The sequence below is a fragment of the Myotis yumanensis genome, unplaced genomic scaffold (genome assembly GCF_028538775.1).
Source record: "Myotis yumanensis isolate MYYU_CA2020_CCGP unplaced genomic scaffold, mMyoYum1.0.hap1 SCAF_12, whole genome shotgun sequence".
Taxonomy (NCBI): domain Eukaryota; kingdom Metazoa; phylum Chordata; class Mammalia; order Chiroptera; family Vespertilionidae; genus Myotis; species Myotis yumanensis.
Window position 1 is genome coordinate 26,668,448 of NW_027223763.1, and position 15,008 is coordinate 26,683,455.

Sequence of the window (15,008 nt, forward strand, 5' to 3'; positions counted from 1 at the left end):
AGTTGTGCTGGGACAACTGGAGATCCACATGCAAAAGGGTGAAGTTGGACCCCTATCTCATAGCATCTATACAAATAAATGAAAATAAATCAGTGACTTCAACATAATGGCTAAAACTATAAAACTCTTAAAAGAAAAGACGTAAATCTTCATGACCTTAGATTTGGCAATGTATTCTTAGACATGACAATGTATTCTTAGACATGAAAACATAGATCCATTGGACTTCATAAAAATTTAAAACTTTGCCCGGTTGGTGAGGCTCAGGGGTTGAGCATCAACGCAGGAACCAAGAGGTCACTGATTCGATTCCCAGTCAGGCATATGCCTGGATTGCAGGCTCAATTCCCAGTAGGGGGCATGCAGGAGGCAGCCGATCAATGATGTTTCTCTCTCACTGATGTTTCTATTTCTCTATTCTTCTTCTCCCTTCCTCTCTCTCTAAAAATCAATAAAACTAAAAACTTTAAAACTTTTGTGCATTAAAGAATATTATCAATAAAGTGAAAAGACAACATACACAATGGGAGAAAATATTCACAGTCACATATTTGATGGGGTCTAATATGCAGACTATATTAAAGAACTTTAACAACTCAACAAGAACAACAAAACCCAATTTTAAAATGGGCAAAGGATTTTTAGACATTTTTCCAAAGAGTATATACATATGACGAACAACATGTGAAAAGATGCTCAACATCCTTAGTCATTAGGGAAATGCAAGCCGAAATTGCAATGATACCACCTCACACCCATGAGGATGGCTATCGTAAAAACCAAAAAAACAAGGGTTGGCAAGGAAGTGGAGAAAGTGGAACCCTTGTATATTGCTGGTGGGAATGTAAAATGGTGAAGTTGCTTTGGAAAAGTTTTTTAGTTCTTCAAAAAACTTTTTCCCCCCATATGATCCAACAAAAAGAACTGAAAACAGACATAAATGTTCATAACAGCACTAATCACAGTAGCCAAAAAGTGGAAACAACCAAAAAATTCATCACTGGATGGGCGGTTAAACAAACTACAGAATATTATTCAGTCATAAAAGGGAATGAATAACTCTCAAAAACAAGATGCTAAGCGGAAGAAGCCAGACACACAAAGTCACACATTATGTGATTTAATTTATAGGAAATATCCAGAATAGATAAATCCATAGAAACACACTGGTGGCCGCCGGGGGCTGGGGGGAGGGGAGAATGGGAGTAACGGCCGATGTGGTACAGGGTTTTATTTTGGAGTGAGGAAAGTGTTTTCGATCTAGACAGAGATGGTGGTTGCACAACATTACGAATGTACTAAACGCCACTGAATCCGTCACTTTAAAATGGTCAATTTCATGTTATGTGACTATTACCTCAATTTTAAAAAAACCTGCTCACTTTCATGACTGACTGAGAATAGCCTGAAGCAGGCGAGGATGGAAGCCGGGAGATAGTTAGGAGGCTCCTGCCATCGTCCAGGTGAGAGATGAGGGTGACTTGGACCAGGGTGGTAATGGTAGAGGTGGGAAGGGGTAGAAGGTGCAGAGAGAAATGTCCAGAAGAATATTCACTAAAATGGGATCAGTGTCTATCTCTCAGTGGAGGAAATTACTTTGAGTTACTTTTATTGTTTAAATTGTTCACAGCAATGGCCAATACACAACAAAATCATCTGGGGGGGAATGTATCCAGAGTTGGATCTGGAAAAGGGCAAAACATACAAAGGAGACAAAGGGGCTAAAATGGAAATCAACTGTGAAAATGACGGATACAATGCTAGGATGAAACTCAATAAATAGTTAAGACCTATGGTTTCCTAGCTCCTACAGCAGGTGCCTCCCAGAGGTACAAGAAGGATTCAGACTTCTTCCCTTCCTTCATCTTACTAATTGCATGTGGGTGTGATGACTGGAGCTTCAAGCAACCAGAAGGGCCATGAGGACAAGAACATATTGCAGGAATGAAAGATTAAAAAACTGGAAAGGGTGGCCCTAGCTGGTTTGGCTCAGTGGATAGAGCGTTGGCCTGCAGACCAAAGGATCCCAGGTTCTATTCCGGTAAAGGCACGTACCTCGGTTGCAGGCTCCTCCCTGGCCTGGGCCCTGGTCGGGGCTCGTGCAGGAGGCAACCAATCGATGTCCTTCTCTCACATTGATATTTCTCTCTGTCTTTCCCTCTCCCACTCTCTCTAAAAATCAATGGAAAAATATCCTTGGGTGAGGATTAAAATAATAATAATAATAATAAACCGGAAAGGGTGTTGATTCCTAATACTAGGCAAGATGCCTTACTAGCCCTGGACTGCCTAACCCTGCAACTCTTGTAAGTGAAAGAAAATTAAACTCCACTTTGCTTAAGCTCTCTTATTTTACTTTTCCCCCTAGCACATATAGCCAAACAAATCTAATTCTAAGGAAAATATTCTGCATGGATATTTTATTCTGACCCCTGCCTGAGTCAGCGTGACTGAAGTTCACATTCCTCAGGGTTTTGCACCAGTGTAAGGCTCCTACCACATTCTGTTGGGTCTTACGTACTGGGGTGTTGTTTCGCCTCAGCCTAGCCAGCTCTAGGCCCAGCGTGGGCGAACGCTCAGCCAGGGCAGGACTGAATGGCCCCACGTCTGGCTGTTGGAGATGGAAGGTCTTCCCCACACTCTCTGTTGAGACCCCCACTTATTCAACCTACAAGGACTCCAACAATCACCAGGAAATACTTTATGGAGATGACATGATGGTGGGGGTGACAGTGATGACGATGAACCTTTTAAGCTTGTCATTATACGGCAATAGAATAAATTCCAGAGACCCTCTTCGGGTCGGCCTGGTTTTTCACGAAAGCAGTCAGGCTCTGGGAGCCGAGAGCACTGTGCCAGGCTCCAGCCAGACTGGCATCCTCTGGAGCGGCAGGATTGGTTGTGTGCCGCCCAGATCCCCTTCCCCACACCATCCCATCCGCAGCTCCTCCCCTGGGAGAGTGATGGGTGCCTGAGCAAGTGGACGCCAGCAAGGACTCACCAGCCGTCCACCAGGCCTGCTGCCGACCCTCTCACAGCCTCGGTTTCCTCGTTTTGCAAATGTGTGGGTGGGACACTGTTTTAGGGCCATGAAATCCAGAGATTCTGTTCTCTTTCTCTGCTGTGCTGAAACCACTCCTCATGGCACAAGTGCCTTGCTTAAGAACATCTCGTGCCACATTCTCAGCAGGGCACACCCAGCCCTTCAGGTCAAGGTCCCAGTCATTCCCACCCCTTGCCCTGCCGCCACCTTCCAGGCCACACAGGCCTCCTTCTGGGGTTCCCTGACCCTCCAAGTTTTCAATAAAATTTGGTCTGAGCTCCAACGCCAGGGTTTGGGATGGCTCAACGTCCTCCCCACCGTGTCGACTCCTGCTGCCCTTTTCATTTTATTATTCATCCAGCAGATACTCTGCAGGGTATTGTGCCAATTCAACAGGGATACAGAGCCAATAGCCACGGACCTGGACCCGAGGCTCATCTCACTTACATTCTTGGGGGTGGGGAGAATGAAAGAGACTAAACAATTAATTACACAATTAACCAATTAATTTAAGAAATATATATTGGGTGTCTACTATGTGCTAGGGTTTGTTAGATGTGGTTGCAACGAACCAGATAGATGTGGTCCTTGTACTCATGGGGTTTATATTCTTTTTTTAAAAAAATATGTTTTTATTAATTTCAGAGAGAGAGAGAAACATCAATCAGTTGCCTCCCGTACACACCCTGACTGGGGATCGAACCTGTAACCTTTCAGTGCACAGGATGACGCTCCAACCAACTGAGCCACCAGGCATTATGCATTTATTTAATTTGAACTCATTCACTCATTCACCAACTCTCTACTGAGCCCTACTGTACACCAGGCCCTGCACCGGGTGCTGAGAGTATCATGTGAGCAAAAACAGCCAGAGTCCCTGCCCTCATGGGGCTTACAGGCCAGTGAGAGAGACAAATGATACAGAGATTATGATAGCGTGGGAACTGCTATGAAGGAAGCCCACAGGCCCCCGAGGTGGAGAATTACCAAGGGGGAGCTGAAGGGACTGCACGTCCTGAACCCAGGAGACAGGAAAGGCTTCCCTGAAGGAGGGGTCAGGACAGTTGAGACCGAAAGGGTACTCATAGCTAATACTTGCATAACACTCACTATGGGCTGGGTGCTACATATCTTACCTCAGTCCTCATGACTGGTAATATTATTTTCAGTGACCCCATTTACAGACCAAAAAATGAAGGCACAGCAGGTTTAACAGTTTACGCAAGCTCACACAGCTAGGAAGTGGTAGTGCCAGGATGGCAACCGAATGCACCCTGCTCCAGGCTATTTCCAACCATGATGCCTCTGACAGGGCAGGAAGACAGCACAGAGGCAGCCAGCAGGGCCAGCATCCCAGGCAGAGGGAAGAGGAATACCTGCACACGTGGTGAGGTAGAGGGGTGCTCAGTAGGCCTGTGGGAAGCAGTGAGTTGAGCAAGGGCGGGCATGAGGGAAGAGGGCGGTAGAACGGTTTGGAGAACAACAGGAAGCCCTCGAAGGGCTGGGTGGTCAGGACTGCCTCTCTGTTCCTCAGACACTCCTGGAGGCTTGCCATAGGCTGGGGCAGCGTCACGGAGGAACGGATGGAGGAAGGAGTAATGCACTTGCCAAAGAGAGGAACTTTTGGGAAAAAGCAGGGATGGTTAGGGGAGACAGGGTATCTCTTGTTCTTAGTTTGCACAGAATGGGCCTTGTTTAGGTCTCATGTGCTGATATCATGATTAACAATTACTTCTATCATTTTCAAAAGTGTCTAGATTTGTATAAAAACACTAGTGGCCCGGTGCACAAAATTCGTGCATGGAAGGGGGGGGGGGGGAGTTCCCTCAACCCAGCCTGCACCCTCTCTAATCGGGGACCCCTTAGGGGATGTCCAACTGCCGGGTTAGGCCCGATCCTAAACCAACAGTTGGACATCCCTCTCGCAATCTGGGACCGCTGGCTACTAACCGCTCACCTGCCTGCCTGCCTGATTGCTCCTAACTTTTCTGCCTGCCTGCCTGATCACCCCTAACTGCCTCTGCCCACCTGCCTGCCTGATCGTCCCTAATTGCTCTCCCCTGCCAGCCTGATCTTGCCCCCAACTGCCCTCCCCTGCTGGCCTGATCTCGCCCCCAATTGCCCTCCCCTGCCGGCCAATTTGGTTCTGATTGATCGGTTTCTATGCCAGTCAGCGTCAAAAGCTCCACCTCCTAGACAGCCATTGGCTCCTCACAGTTCACCCAGATTTGGTTCTGATTTGGTTGGTTTCTATGCCGGTCAACACCTCCAGGCCTGATCAGAGAGGTGGGGCTGATCAGCAGCCCCCGCAGAGCCCGGAGAGAAACAGAGGCGTGGCTGCTGGGGAAGCCCGGAGAGAAAGAGAGAGGCAGCGGCTGATCAACAGCTGCCACGGAGGCTGTGGATCAGACCCTGCCTCTCTCTGGGCCTGATCCGCAGCCCCCTTGGTAGTCAGTGCTGGGTCACTGAGCCCGCACCAGTGGCAGTCAGTGCTGGGTTGCCACGACAACCCTCCACATACTGGACAACTAACTTCCAGTGTTTGGTCAAGCCTTTGGCCAGTCGTTATGGACCCTGGGCTTTTATATATTAGGATAAGCAGGGCATCCCAGTTAAAGGGGATTAAGGGGGGGAGTTATACTGGTCTGGTTTAACTGAAAACTTCCCTAAACCTACATCATCAATGCTTTTGGAGTTGAGTTTATGTTTTTTTGGCCAGGCAGGGATGTAGGCAAGGAGGCCCAGTCACAATGGGCCCAACACAGGGCCTGGCGTACAGTTGGCAATCAGCGATTCATGGAGAGGGACATATTGATAAGAGCAACAAGCTTCAGTACCTCGCTTTTCCCCTGTGTAGGGGACCAGATCTTCTCGGTCCTTAAACTCCTTTGCTTGCTTTTCCAAGTGATCCAAGAGCTCCTCCCTTTTAAAGGGGCCCGTGGGCGCTTTGGTGGTCTGGTCCTTCTGCCTCAGGCCTGCAGGCAGCAGTGCGTTCTACAGTGGAGGTGGCAGCCCGGGCGACAGAGAGAGGAACAGAGAGAGAGAGAGAAAGAGAGAGAGCGGTCAGCTGCTGAAGGCGTGCATTTCTCCAGAAACTCATCCCTGAACAGTGGGGCTCAAGTCACTCATTTACGTGTAAGGAGTCTGACACCTGGTAGGGACAGGGACATGTCTAAGGTCATGCAACAGGCGCGGGCAGAGCTAGGCTAGGTCTCTTGATCTCCTTGCGTTTCTCAGCCTCTAATGTTTTCTGAAGACGTGAGGGTGAGGCGTCAGCCAACATGGGGCTGAGCACAGAGGGAGGCTCCGAGAGCATCTGTTGAGTGACAAATATGATTAAGCTGGTGTTTGGATGCAGGAGGATATTTATAGCCGTTGTGTATAAAGCAATCGGGGAGAGAAGAAGGCCAAGGGGTGTGAGGTAGCGCCCTGGATGCAGAGTCAGGCAGGAAGAGGCAGACCCCCAAAACACAATCGGTAAAGGCTCAGCAGGCAGTGAGGTGGGAGAGGTTGGCACGGCAGGCGAGGCTGGCCAGGTGGGGGAGGCGAGCTTTCAGGCTGCGGCCCCGGAAGGCCCGACCAGCTCCTTCTCCCTTTCTGACAGTCAGTGCTCATGTGATGCTGGCTGTTAAATATTTTGAACGTCGCCCCTGGAGATGGGTCTCTGAAGAAAGATAGCATCGACCAATCATTGTCGTGTCTCCTTCCAACGTGGGCATGCTTCCAGGTGTGGGCTTCCTATTAAAGCAGATTCCTAAGTAGGGTGGGCTTGGCTTCCCTTTAACGCAGCCCCCAATACCTTAGGCATTCAAAGTTTTTTTAAAAAAAAAGTTTATGCTTGCAAAGATGCTTAGATTGTCTGATGCATGTACCCATCCTTCAAGGGGAAACTGAGGCTCAGAATAAGGAAAGATTTGCCCAAGGAGTTTCAGGGACAGGTCTTCTTTAGATTTGGGGGAGGAGGGCAATCTTCAGTTCTAATCATTGCTCTCTCCCCCTTTCACTCGAAGAGGTGGTGGTGAGGATACCTGGAAGGCAGATGTGAGCAGAATCTCACCTCACTTCCTGCCACACCCCCAACGTGGCCTGACCGGACAGCCATTCCATCTCCGATCTTTGTACATCAAAATGCACATCTTCAGTCACTCACCCACACCAAGGCTCCTTTCCCGAAACCCCTCTGAGAGGGGAGTGATATCAGGTATGTGGGGACAGCTATGTGCACACAGAGGGATAAAGCCTGGGAGGGAAATACTACTGTTTAACTGCAGCCTATATGTTTTACAAGATGTTTCACGGCTGTTAAACCCCATAGTGCTATTCCGGTAAGAGCAGTGCCTGTGAGATCAGGGGACCGGAGTGGCCCCGACTCTGGGAGACTGAAGGTGAGCAGGTCTAGCTCAGTGCGGGGCATGTATGGGGGCTCGGGGCATGGTGCTGGTGTACATGCAAGTGGATTTAAGCCACAAGTCAGAAGAGACATTTGGGAGTTGGAGTATGTTGTGAGTAGATGGCCAGTAGGTAGAAAATGAGCCTTGACGGATTAGGGTGACTATTAAGAACCTAAGAGATGTCCCAGTTTTCCCTAAGCAGCAGTCCTCAGACACTGTCCGCTGTGATATGCGGGATGGGTGATGGTCACAGGTGAGCCACGCATCTGCGGGCATGCCCAAGGTGAGATGGCTCTCCTGTGGCTAGCTAGCTGTGTGGTCCATTCCTTCTCCCCCATGGCAGGGCACTGACTGTGACTTCACTGAGGGAGAGAACAACCTAACTGTCTCTCTGTGACCACCCACAGTGAGTAACCAAATGCTCGGTGACATGCCTGGACGCCCCTCAAGCTCATGCCCTGACTTGGAGTAGTGATGACACATATGATCCTGGGCCAGTAGCATCTCATTGTGCCTCAGTGTCTACAGCTGTAATACATGAATGTTAGTCACTCAGGGTTGTTGAGAAAATTAAATTAGATAATGCAGGATCAGTGCTTAGCCCAGTGCCAAGCACTCAAAACTACTTCTTATAACTATTGTTCTATAATCAGATAAAATACATTTTTAAAAGATATATTTTATTGATTTTTTACAGAGAGGAAGGGAGAGAGATAGTCAGAAACATCGATGAGAGAGAAACATCGATCAGCTGCCTCTTGCACATCTCCCACTGGGGATATGCCCACAACCCAGGTACATGCCCCCAACCGGAATCGAACCTGGGACCTTTCAGTCCGCAGGCCGACGCTCTATCCACTGAGCCAAACCAGTTTCGGCAGATAAAATACATTTTAACAGGAGACTTGGTTACCCACATATGCATGTTGAACAGGGAAAGAATTATCAAATATATCTTAAGATTCAAAAATGAAAACACACAAGTACAAAATAAATTAAGCAACAAAAACAAGTGCTTTCCCAATGATCCTCATAGATTTTTGTCTGTAAAGGGTTGTGGTGGCAGTTAAGATTCCGGGACACATTCTGGCCTCTGAAAGGCTCAGTATTGTGATAGCAGAAAACCATGAGGTTGTAAATGAGAGGAAAAGGGTTTGCAAACTCACATCTCTTCTCAAATGTATCTAAGAGGGGCCACTGATTTAGTTCAAGTGGGGTTTTCAATCGCGGCACAATTGCTATTTGGGGCAGGGTGATTCCTTGTGTTGGGGGCTGTTCTATGCCCTGGAGACTGTTTAGCAGCATCTCTGTCCAGTACATGACAGTACCATCCTCCTCCCTACGTTGTAACAACAAAAATGTCTCCAAATACCGCCAGATGTCCTCTGGGGAGCAGAATCACTCCTGACTGAAAACCACTGTGTTAAATTGAAGCCCATATCATTATAAGAGGAAAATAGACATGTTTTTAATATTTTTAAAAACATTATTTAGCCTGATTGGGCCAGGCACTGGGCCTCTAGTATAGTAATAAAGATGTTTTAGAAAAAAAATTATTTATATAGCATGTTAAAATATGGCTTTATTTATTTAAACCTCTACTGAAGGCAGTTGATTTTTTAAAAAGAAACAAGAATGTCAAAGGCCTTTTCTAACAATTCTTAGCTTATAGAATTCTTAAAGTAATTATTGAGAATATCAGCCTTGTTAGGAATTAATTTTTTCCATTAAATGATACGTTTAATGAAACATGACATGATTTTCAATTAAAATCAGAGACAGCTGCATATTTTAAAGTCCTGATTATTTCTCATTTTAATTTATTTTCAAAAATGGCATGTGACCTCACATGATATAACAAAAATTAACTCAAAATGAATCAAAGACCTAAACATAAGAGCTAAGACTATAAAAGTTTTAGAAGAAAACATAGGCATAAATCTCTGTGACTCTGTGACCCTGGGTTAAGCAATGGTTTCTTAGATATGCCACTAAAACAAACATCAGAAGAAGAGTAGATAAATTAGACATTCTCAACATTAAAATGCTTGTGCTTTAACGGACACTGTCAAGAGAGTGAAAAAGACAACCCACAGATTGGAGAAAAACTGCAAATCATATATCTAACAGAAGTCTGGCATCCAGAATACATAAAGATCTCCTACAACTCAAAACATTAGACACATAACCCAATTTAAAAATGGGCAAAGGATCTGAATAGACATTTCTCCAATGAAGACATAAAAATGGCCAATAAACACATGAAAAGATGCTCAACATCACGAGTCACCAGGGAAATGCACATCAAACACAGAAAGAGATACTGCTGCATACCCACTAGGATAGCTCTAATAAAAAAGATAGATAACAAATGCTGGCAAGAATGTGGGGAAATCAGAGGCTTCATTCACTGCTAATGGGAATGTAAAATGGTGCAGCCTCATTGGAAAACAGTCTGGCAGTTTCTCAAAAGCTTAAACATGCAGTTATCATCTGATGCAGCAATTCCACTCCTAGGCATATACCCAAGAAAAATGAAAGCTTTTGTCTATGCAAAAACTTCTCCAGTTCATAGCAGCATTATTCGTAACAGCCAAAAAGTAGAAACTCACGGTCCATCAAACAATAAATGGATAAATAAGTGTGGTACCCATGCAACAGAGTACTAGTTGGCAATAAACAGAAATGAAGTACTGATACCTGTTACAACACAGAGCAGCGGTTCTCAACCTGTGGGTCGTGACCCCTTTGGGGGTCAAATGACCCTTTCACAGGGGTCGCCTAAGACCATCGGAAAACACATATAAAAATACATATTGGTTTTGTGATTAATCACTATGCTTTAATTATGTTCAATTTGTAACAATGAAATTGGGGGTCATCACAACATGAGGAACTGTATTAAAGGGTCGCGGCATTAGGAAGGTTGAGAACCACTGACATAGAGGAAACCTGGAAAACATTGTGCTAAGTGAAAGAAGCCGGTCACAAAGGACTAGTGTCTGATTCCATTTATATGACATGTCCAGAATGGTCACATCTATAGAGACAGAAAGTAGGTAGCAGATACCTAGAGCAGGGGAGGTTGAGGGAAAACAGGGAGTCACGGCTAATGGGTATGGGTCTTTTTCTTAAGGTGATGAAAATGTTCTAAAATTCATTGTGATGGTTGTATGACTATACTAAAAATATTGAGCTTTCTTTAAACGGGTGAATTTTATGGCATATGAATTATATTTTTAAAAAAGTAAAATTGGCATATGTTATCTAAAAAAAAAAAGCTAGTGCAATCACTAAACTAAGTGGCTGAGGACGGCTGAGGACAAAGGCTCTGTGTGTGCCAGTGGCCAACAGTGGTGCAGAGACTGGCCGGGGGAGAGCTGGTCAAGTGATAAAGTGGTGTCCTGTTTTATAACCAGATGTGCCTTAATATGTGAATATGTTTTGTGGAGGAGTTAAATGGGTAAGAAAATACTGCCTTGGATTTGTCATAACTATTAGAACCTAAAATGGACTCTCAGACCCAGGCATCCAACAGGTGAGGAGAGGGTTCCCCCAACCACGGGAGCTCTGACCAGCAGAGCATTTGGTGGACGTGTTTGCGTAGAAATGTATATTCCTTCCTTTATTCCTTCTCACTCAACAAACATCCGGGGAGTAAGTATTGTGTGTCAGGGCTGTGTGCTAACAGGTAAGGCCAGGACCCCACAAAGCGCTCTCTAATTGGGATTAACCAGGGGGATGGGAGGTAAATGGAGGAAGTAAAGTAAAGAGAGAAAAGTCTCAATGACAGCATGTATGGAAAGCAAGGTATTGCTTTAGACTTTACAGTTAATCAAGACCCTAAAGGTGGGGAGGAGTCTGCTTTACTGAATAGCAAAGAATCTACACTAATAAAAGAGAAACATGGTAATTGGCGTACGACCGCTACCCTTCCCATTGGCTAATCAGCGTATCCTTATGCAAATTAACTGTCAGCCAAGATGGCGGCCGGCAGCCAGGCAGCTGGAAGCGAACAGGAGGCTTGCTTCAGTGAAGGAGGACTCCAACGTTCCCGCAGGCCTCTGAGCTTCAGTTGGAAACATAGTAACATTTACAGAAGATAAACAAAACTCCAGAAAGCTCCTGTCAGTCAGCCGGGATCTCAGAGCTGGAGTCGCAACATTGTTTCGAATACAGAAAACAAAGGCCAGGAACCTGCTTTCAGCCGAGCCTCAGAGAGAAAGCCAGCTCTCAGCTCCAGTGACAGCTATAGAAGGTAAATAAATGCCAGAATAAAAAGAAAAGAAAAAAAGGAGAGGTTTGGAGCTCCAGTCGCCCGCCAGCCTGAAAACGGCTCTCAGCCCCTCACCCAGACTGGCCAGGCACCCCAGTGGGGACCCCCACCCTGAAGCAACAAGATGGCGGCTAATTTGCATACTGAAGGCAGGCGGCAGCAGGCAAGGCTGTCTGCGGTCTGGGACCCGGATCTGTGACCCTGCCGGGTGGGATCAGTGGAGCCTCGAGGCTTCCTGGCACCGGGATCAGCGTGACAGGGGGCAGCGCCCAAACGCCCTGATTGCCCTGTGGCTCTGTGTGTGACAGGGGGCAGCGCCCCAACCCCCTGATCAGCCCTGCTCTGTGGGTGATAGAGGGCGGCGCCCCAACCCCGATTGCCCTGCGGCTCTGTGTGTGACAGTGGCGGCGCCCCAACCCCCCCACGGGCCCTGCTCTATGTGAGATGGGGTAGAGCCATACCTCCCCATCGGCCCTGCCCTGAGTGTGACAGGGTGTGGCGCCTCAACTACCGCCCCCCCACGGGCCCTGCTCTGTATGTGACAGGGGGCGGTGCCCCAGCTCCCCTATTGGCCCTACTCTGTGCGTGACAGGGAGCTCCTCAACTCCCTGATTGGCCCTGCTCTGTGTGTGACAGTGGGCAGCTCCCCAACCCCCTGATCAGCCCTGCTCTGTGCATGACAGGGGGGAGCTCCCAAAACCCCTGATTGACCCTGCTCTGTGCATGACAAGGGGGAGCTCCCCAAACCCCTGATGGGCCCTGCTCTGTGTGTGACAGAGTACGGAGCCCCAAGCCCCGATGGTCCCTGCTCTGTGTGTGACAGGGGGCAGCGCCCCAACCCCCTGACCAGCCCTGCTCTGTGCATGACAGGGGGGAGCTCCCAAAACCCCTGATTGACCCTGCTCTGTGCATGACAAGGGGGAGCTCCCCAAACCCCTGATGGGCCCTGCTCTGTGTGTGACAGAGTACGGAGCCCCAAGCCCCGACGGTCCCTGCTCTGTGTGTGACAGGGGGCAGCGCCCAACCCCCTGATTGGCCCTGCTCTGTGCGTGGCAGGGGGTGGCGCTGCAACTTCCCTATCAACCCTGCCTTGAGTGTGACAGAGGGCGGTGCCCCAACCCCCCAATTGGCCCTACCCTGAGCGTGACTAGAGGTGGCATCACAACCTCCCGATCCGCCCTGCTCTGTGCATGACAGGGGGCGGCGCCCCAACTCCCCAATCGGCCCTGCTCTGAGCCCGACCAGGGGCTGCACCTAGGGATTGGGCGTGCCCTCTGCCACCCAGGAGCAGGCCTAAGCCAGCAGGTCATTATCTCCTGAGGGGTCCCAGACTGCGAGAGGGCACAGGATGGGCTGAGGGACCCCCTCTCCCCCCCGAGTGCACAAATTTTTGTGCACCGGGCCTCTAGTAGTCTATAAGTAGCCTCCACGTTGCCTGTAAAGGTTGTATACATCTATGGTGCCTGCGGGTAATTGGAACGATCTAACTTTAAGGAATTTAAGTCCATGTCTCCTAATCTTAAAATGTGCACAGAGTATATTTGTTGAGCACATACTTTCTTTACAGTTAGTTAAAGGCAAGTATCAGTCTGGCTCCTTCAGGACAGTCATCAGCTGCCATTAGGGGACTCTGTATTCATATGCACACGTCACATGTACATCTTCAGTCCAATGGGTGAGATTGGCTTGGGAGAAAGCTCCGGTACATAGGACTCTAGCATGTGTTCATGTCCTTACGTACAACTGCACATTTACTCACCTGAGAAAGACAGTGACTAATGCCTGGATGATCTTATCATTTCCGGAGAGGAAAGTTAGTGCTGGTTTTAAGAAGGAGGAATTTCTAGATGCTCTCTGATCTTAGCCTAAAGTCATAGCTGTTAGATACTCAGAGTGGTGGAGACTGGGCTACACTGGGGCTTTTGATGCCCCAGCAATGTATTTCCATGTAAGAACGTGGGTGATGTCGGCCGGCATGTCTCAGAGGTTGAGCGTTGACCTATGAACCAGGAGGTCACGGTTTGAGTCCCAATCAGGGCACATGCCCGGGTTGTGAGCTTGATCCCCAGTTGGGGGCATGCAGGAGGCAGATGATCAATGATTTTCTCTCATCATTGATGTTTCTATCTCTGTCCCCCTCTCCCTTCTTCTCTGAAATCAATAAAAATATATCTTAAAAAAGAATGTGGGTGATGTTATTAGATGTACTCTTTATGTGAAATCTCTTGATTTTAAGATTGACACATGATCCAAATATTTTCAAAACAATGTTCAGGCCAAATAAAACACATCTGTAGACCAGACTCAGTCCACTCTGCCACATCTGATCTAAGGTTCCTATCAGAGTAAAATTCTATGTAGAGACAGTCAAGATATTCATTCATTTATTCCATAAATATTTGTGAGTGTCTTGACCATATCAGGCTTGCTCTAGAGGAAGAAAGGGGTATATACATGGGTTTTTATAGTAGGGTTTTTCATGTTAAAAACACACTAAAAGTTTAATATGTTCTTGGAAATAATACTAGGGGGAAATCAGGCAATCTCTTCTTGTAGTGCCTTACTCATGTATTTTTAAATGGTCACTTCCTTTTCAATGTCGTGAAATTAAAACTGGGATGTGCAGCTTGACAGGTTAACATCTTGGTCTAATTTTCCCAGCCACACTCTGGAGCCCAGTTGTCCAAAGGATGTTGGAAACTTTGATAAATCCTCAACTGTGCTGTTAGTAGTTCTAACACCCCACCAACAGGTGCCAGTGAGGCCAAAATATCAAGTATCTGCATCGTTATCATGTTATCATGGCTATAGATAGTTAGGGCTACGTGAGAAGCGTGCCGGCTAGAACCATTGAGGGCTTGTTCAGATATGTACACATGCATAATATGTGCACACACAGGCAACACACATGCACATGTGCGCGCACACACAACTTACTAAAAGAAGCACTGACTCCTGGCAGCTCAGAGCTGCAAAGCCCTTAGAGGGCCTCTGGGCTAATTCTTTTATTTTTCAGTTAGGGAAACCAAGGCAGAGAAAATTAAAGCCACTCGCCCAAAGTCACACAGCTTGTTAGCCACACAGCCAGGACCCCTGAGCTTGTGTAGAAGCCACACTGTATATAAACAGCATGCCCACGGATCAGTATGCATGGTTCAGACGGATGGCTAATCATATGTAAAATGCACCCCCCAACCTTCACAGTGACAAATTTATCACCTTCCCCAATTAAACAGCTATGCCTAAGAGCAAGGGGATAGAAAATGTGCCCCTGGGTCTGGGCTCCAGGAGTCCTGGG

The 15,008-nt window shown here is 47.3% G+C and overlaps 1 protein-coding gene across 2 annotated transcripts in view; it reads right to left on the bottom strand.

The window, feature by feature from the left end:
- Positions 1-15,008, bottom strand: part of TMOD1 (tropomodulin 1) — a 77,259-nt gene that overhangs the window by 33,146 nt on the left and 29,105 nt on the right. For both annotated transcript variants that reach the window (XM_070431116.1, XM_070431115.1), the window contains one exon: positions 5,881-6,037. In XM_070431116.1, the coding sequence (XP_070287217.1) occupies positions 5,881-6,037 (157 nt within the window). The remainder of the gene's footprint in view (positions 1-5,880; positions 6,038-15,008) is intronic.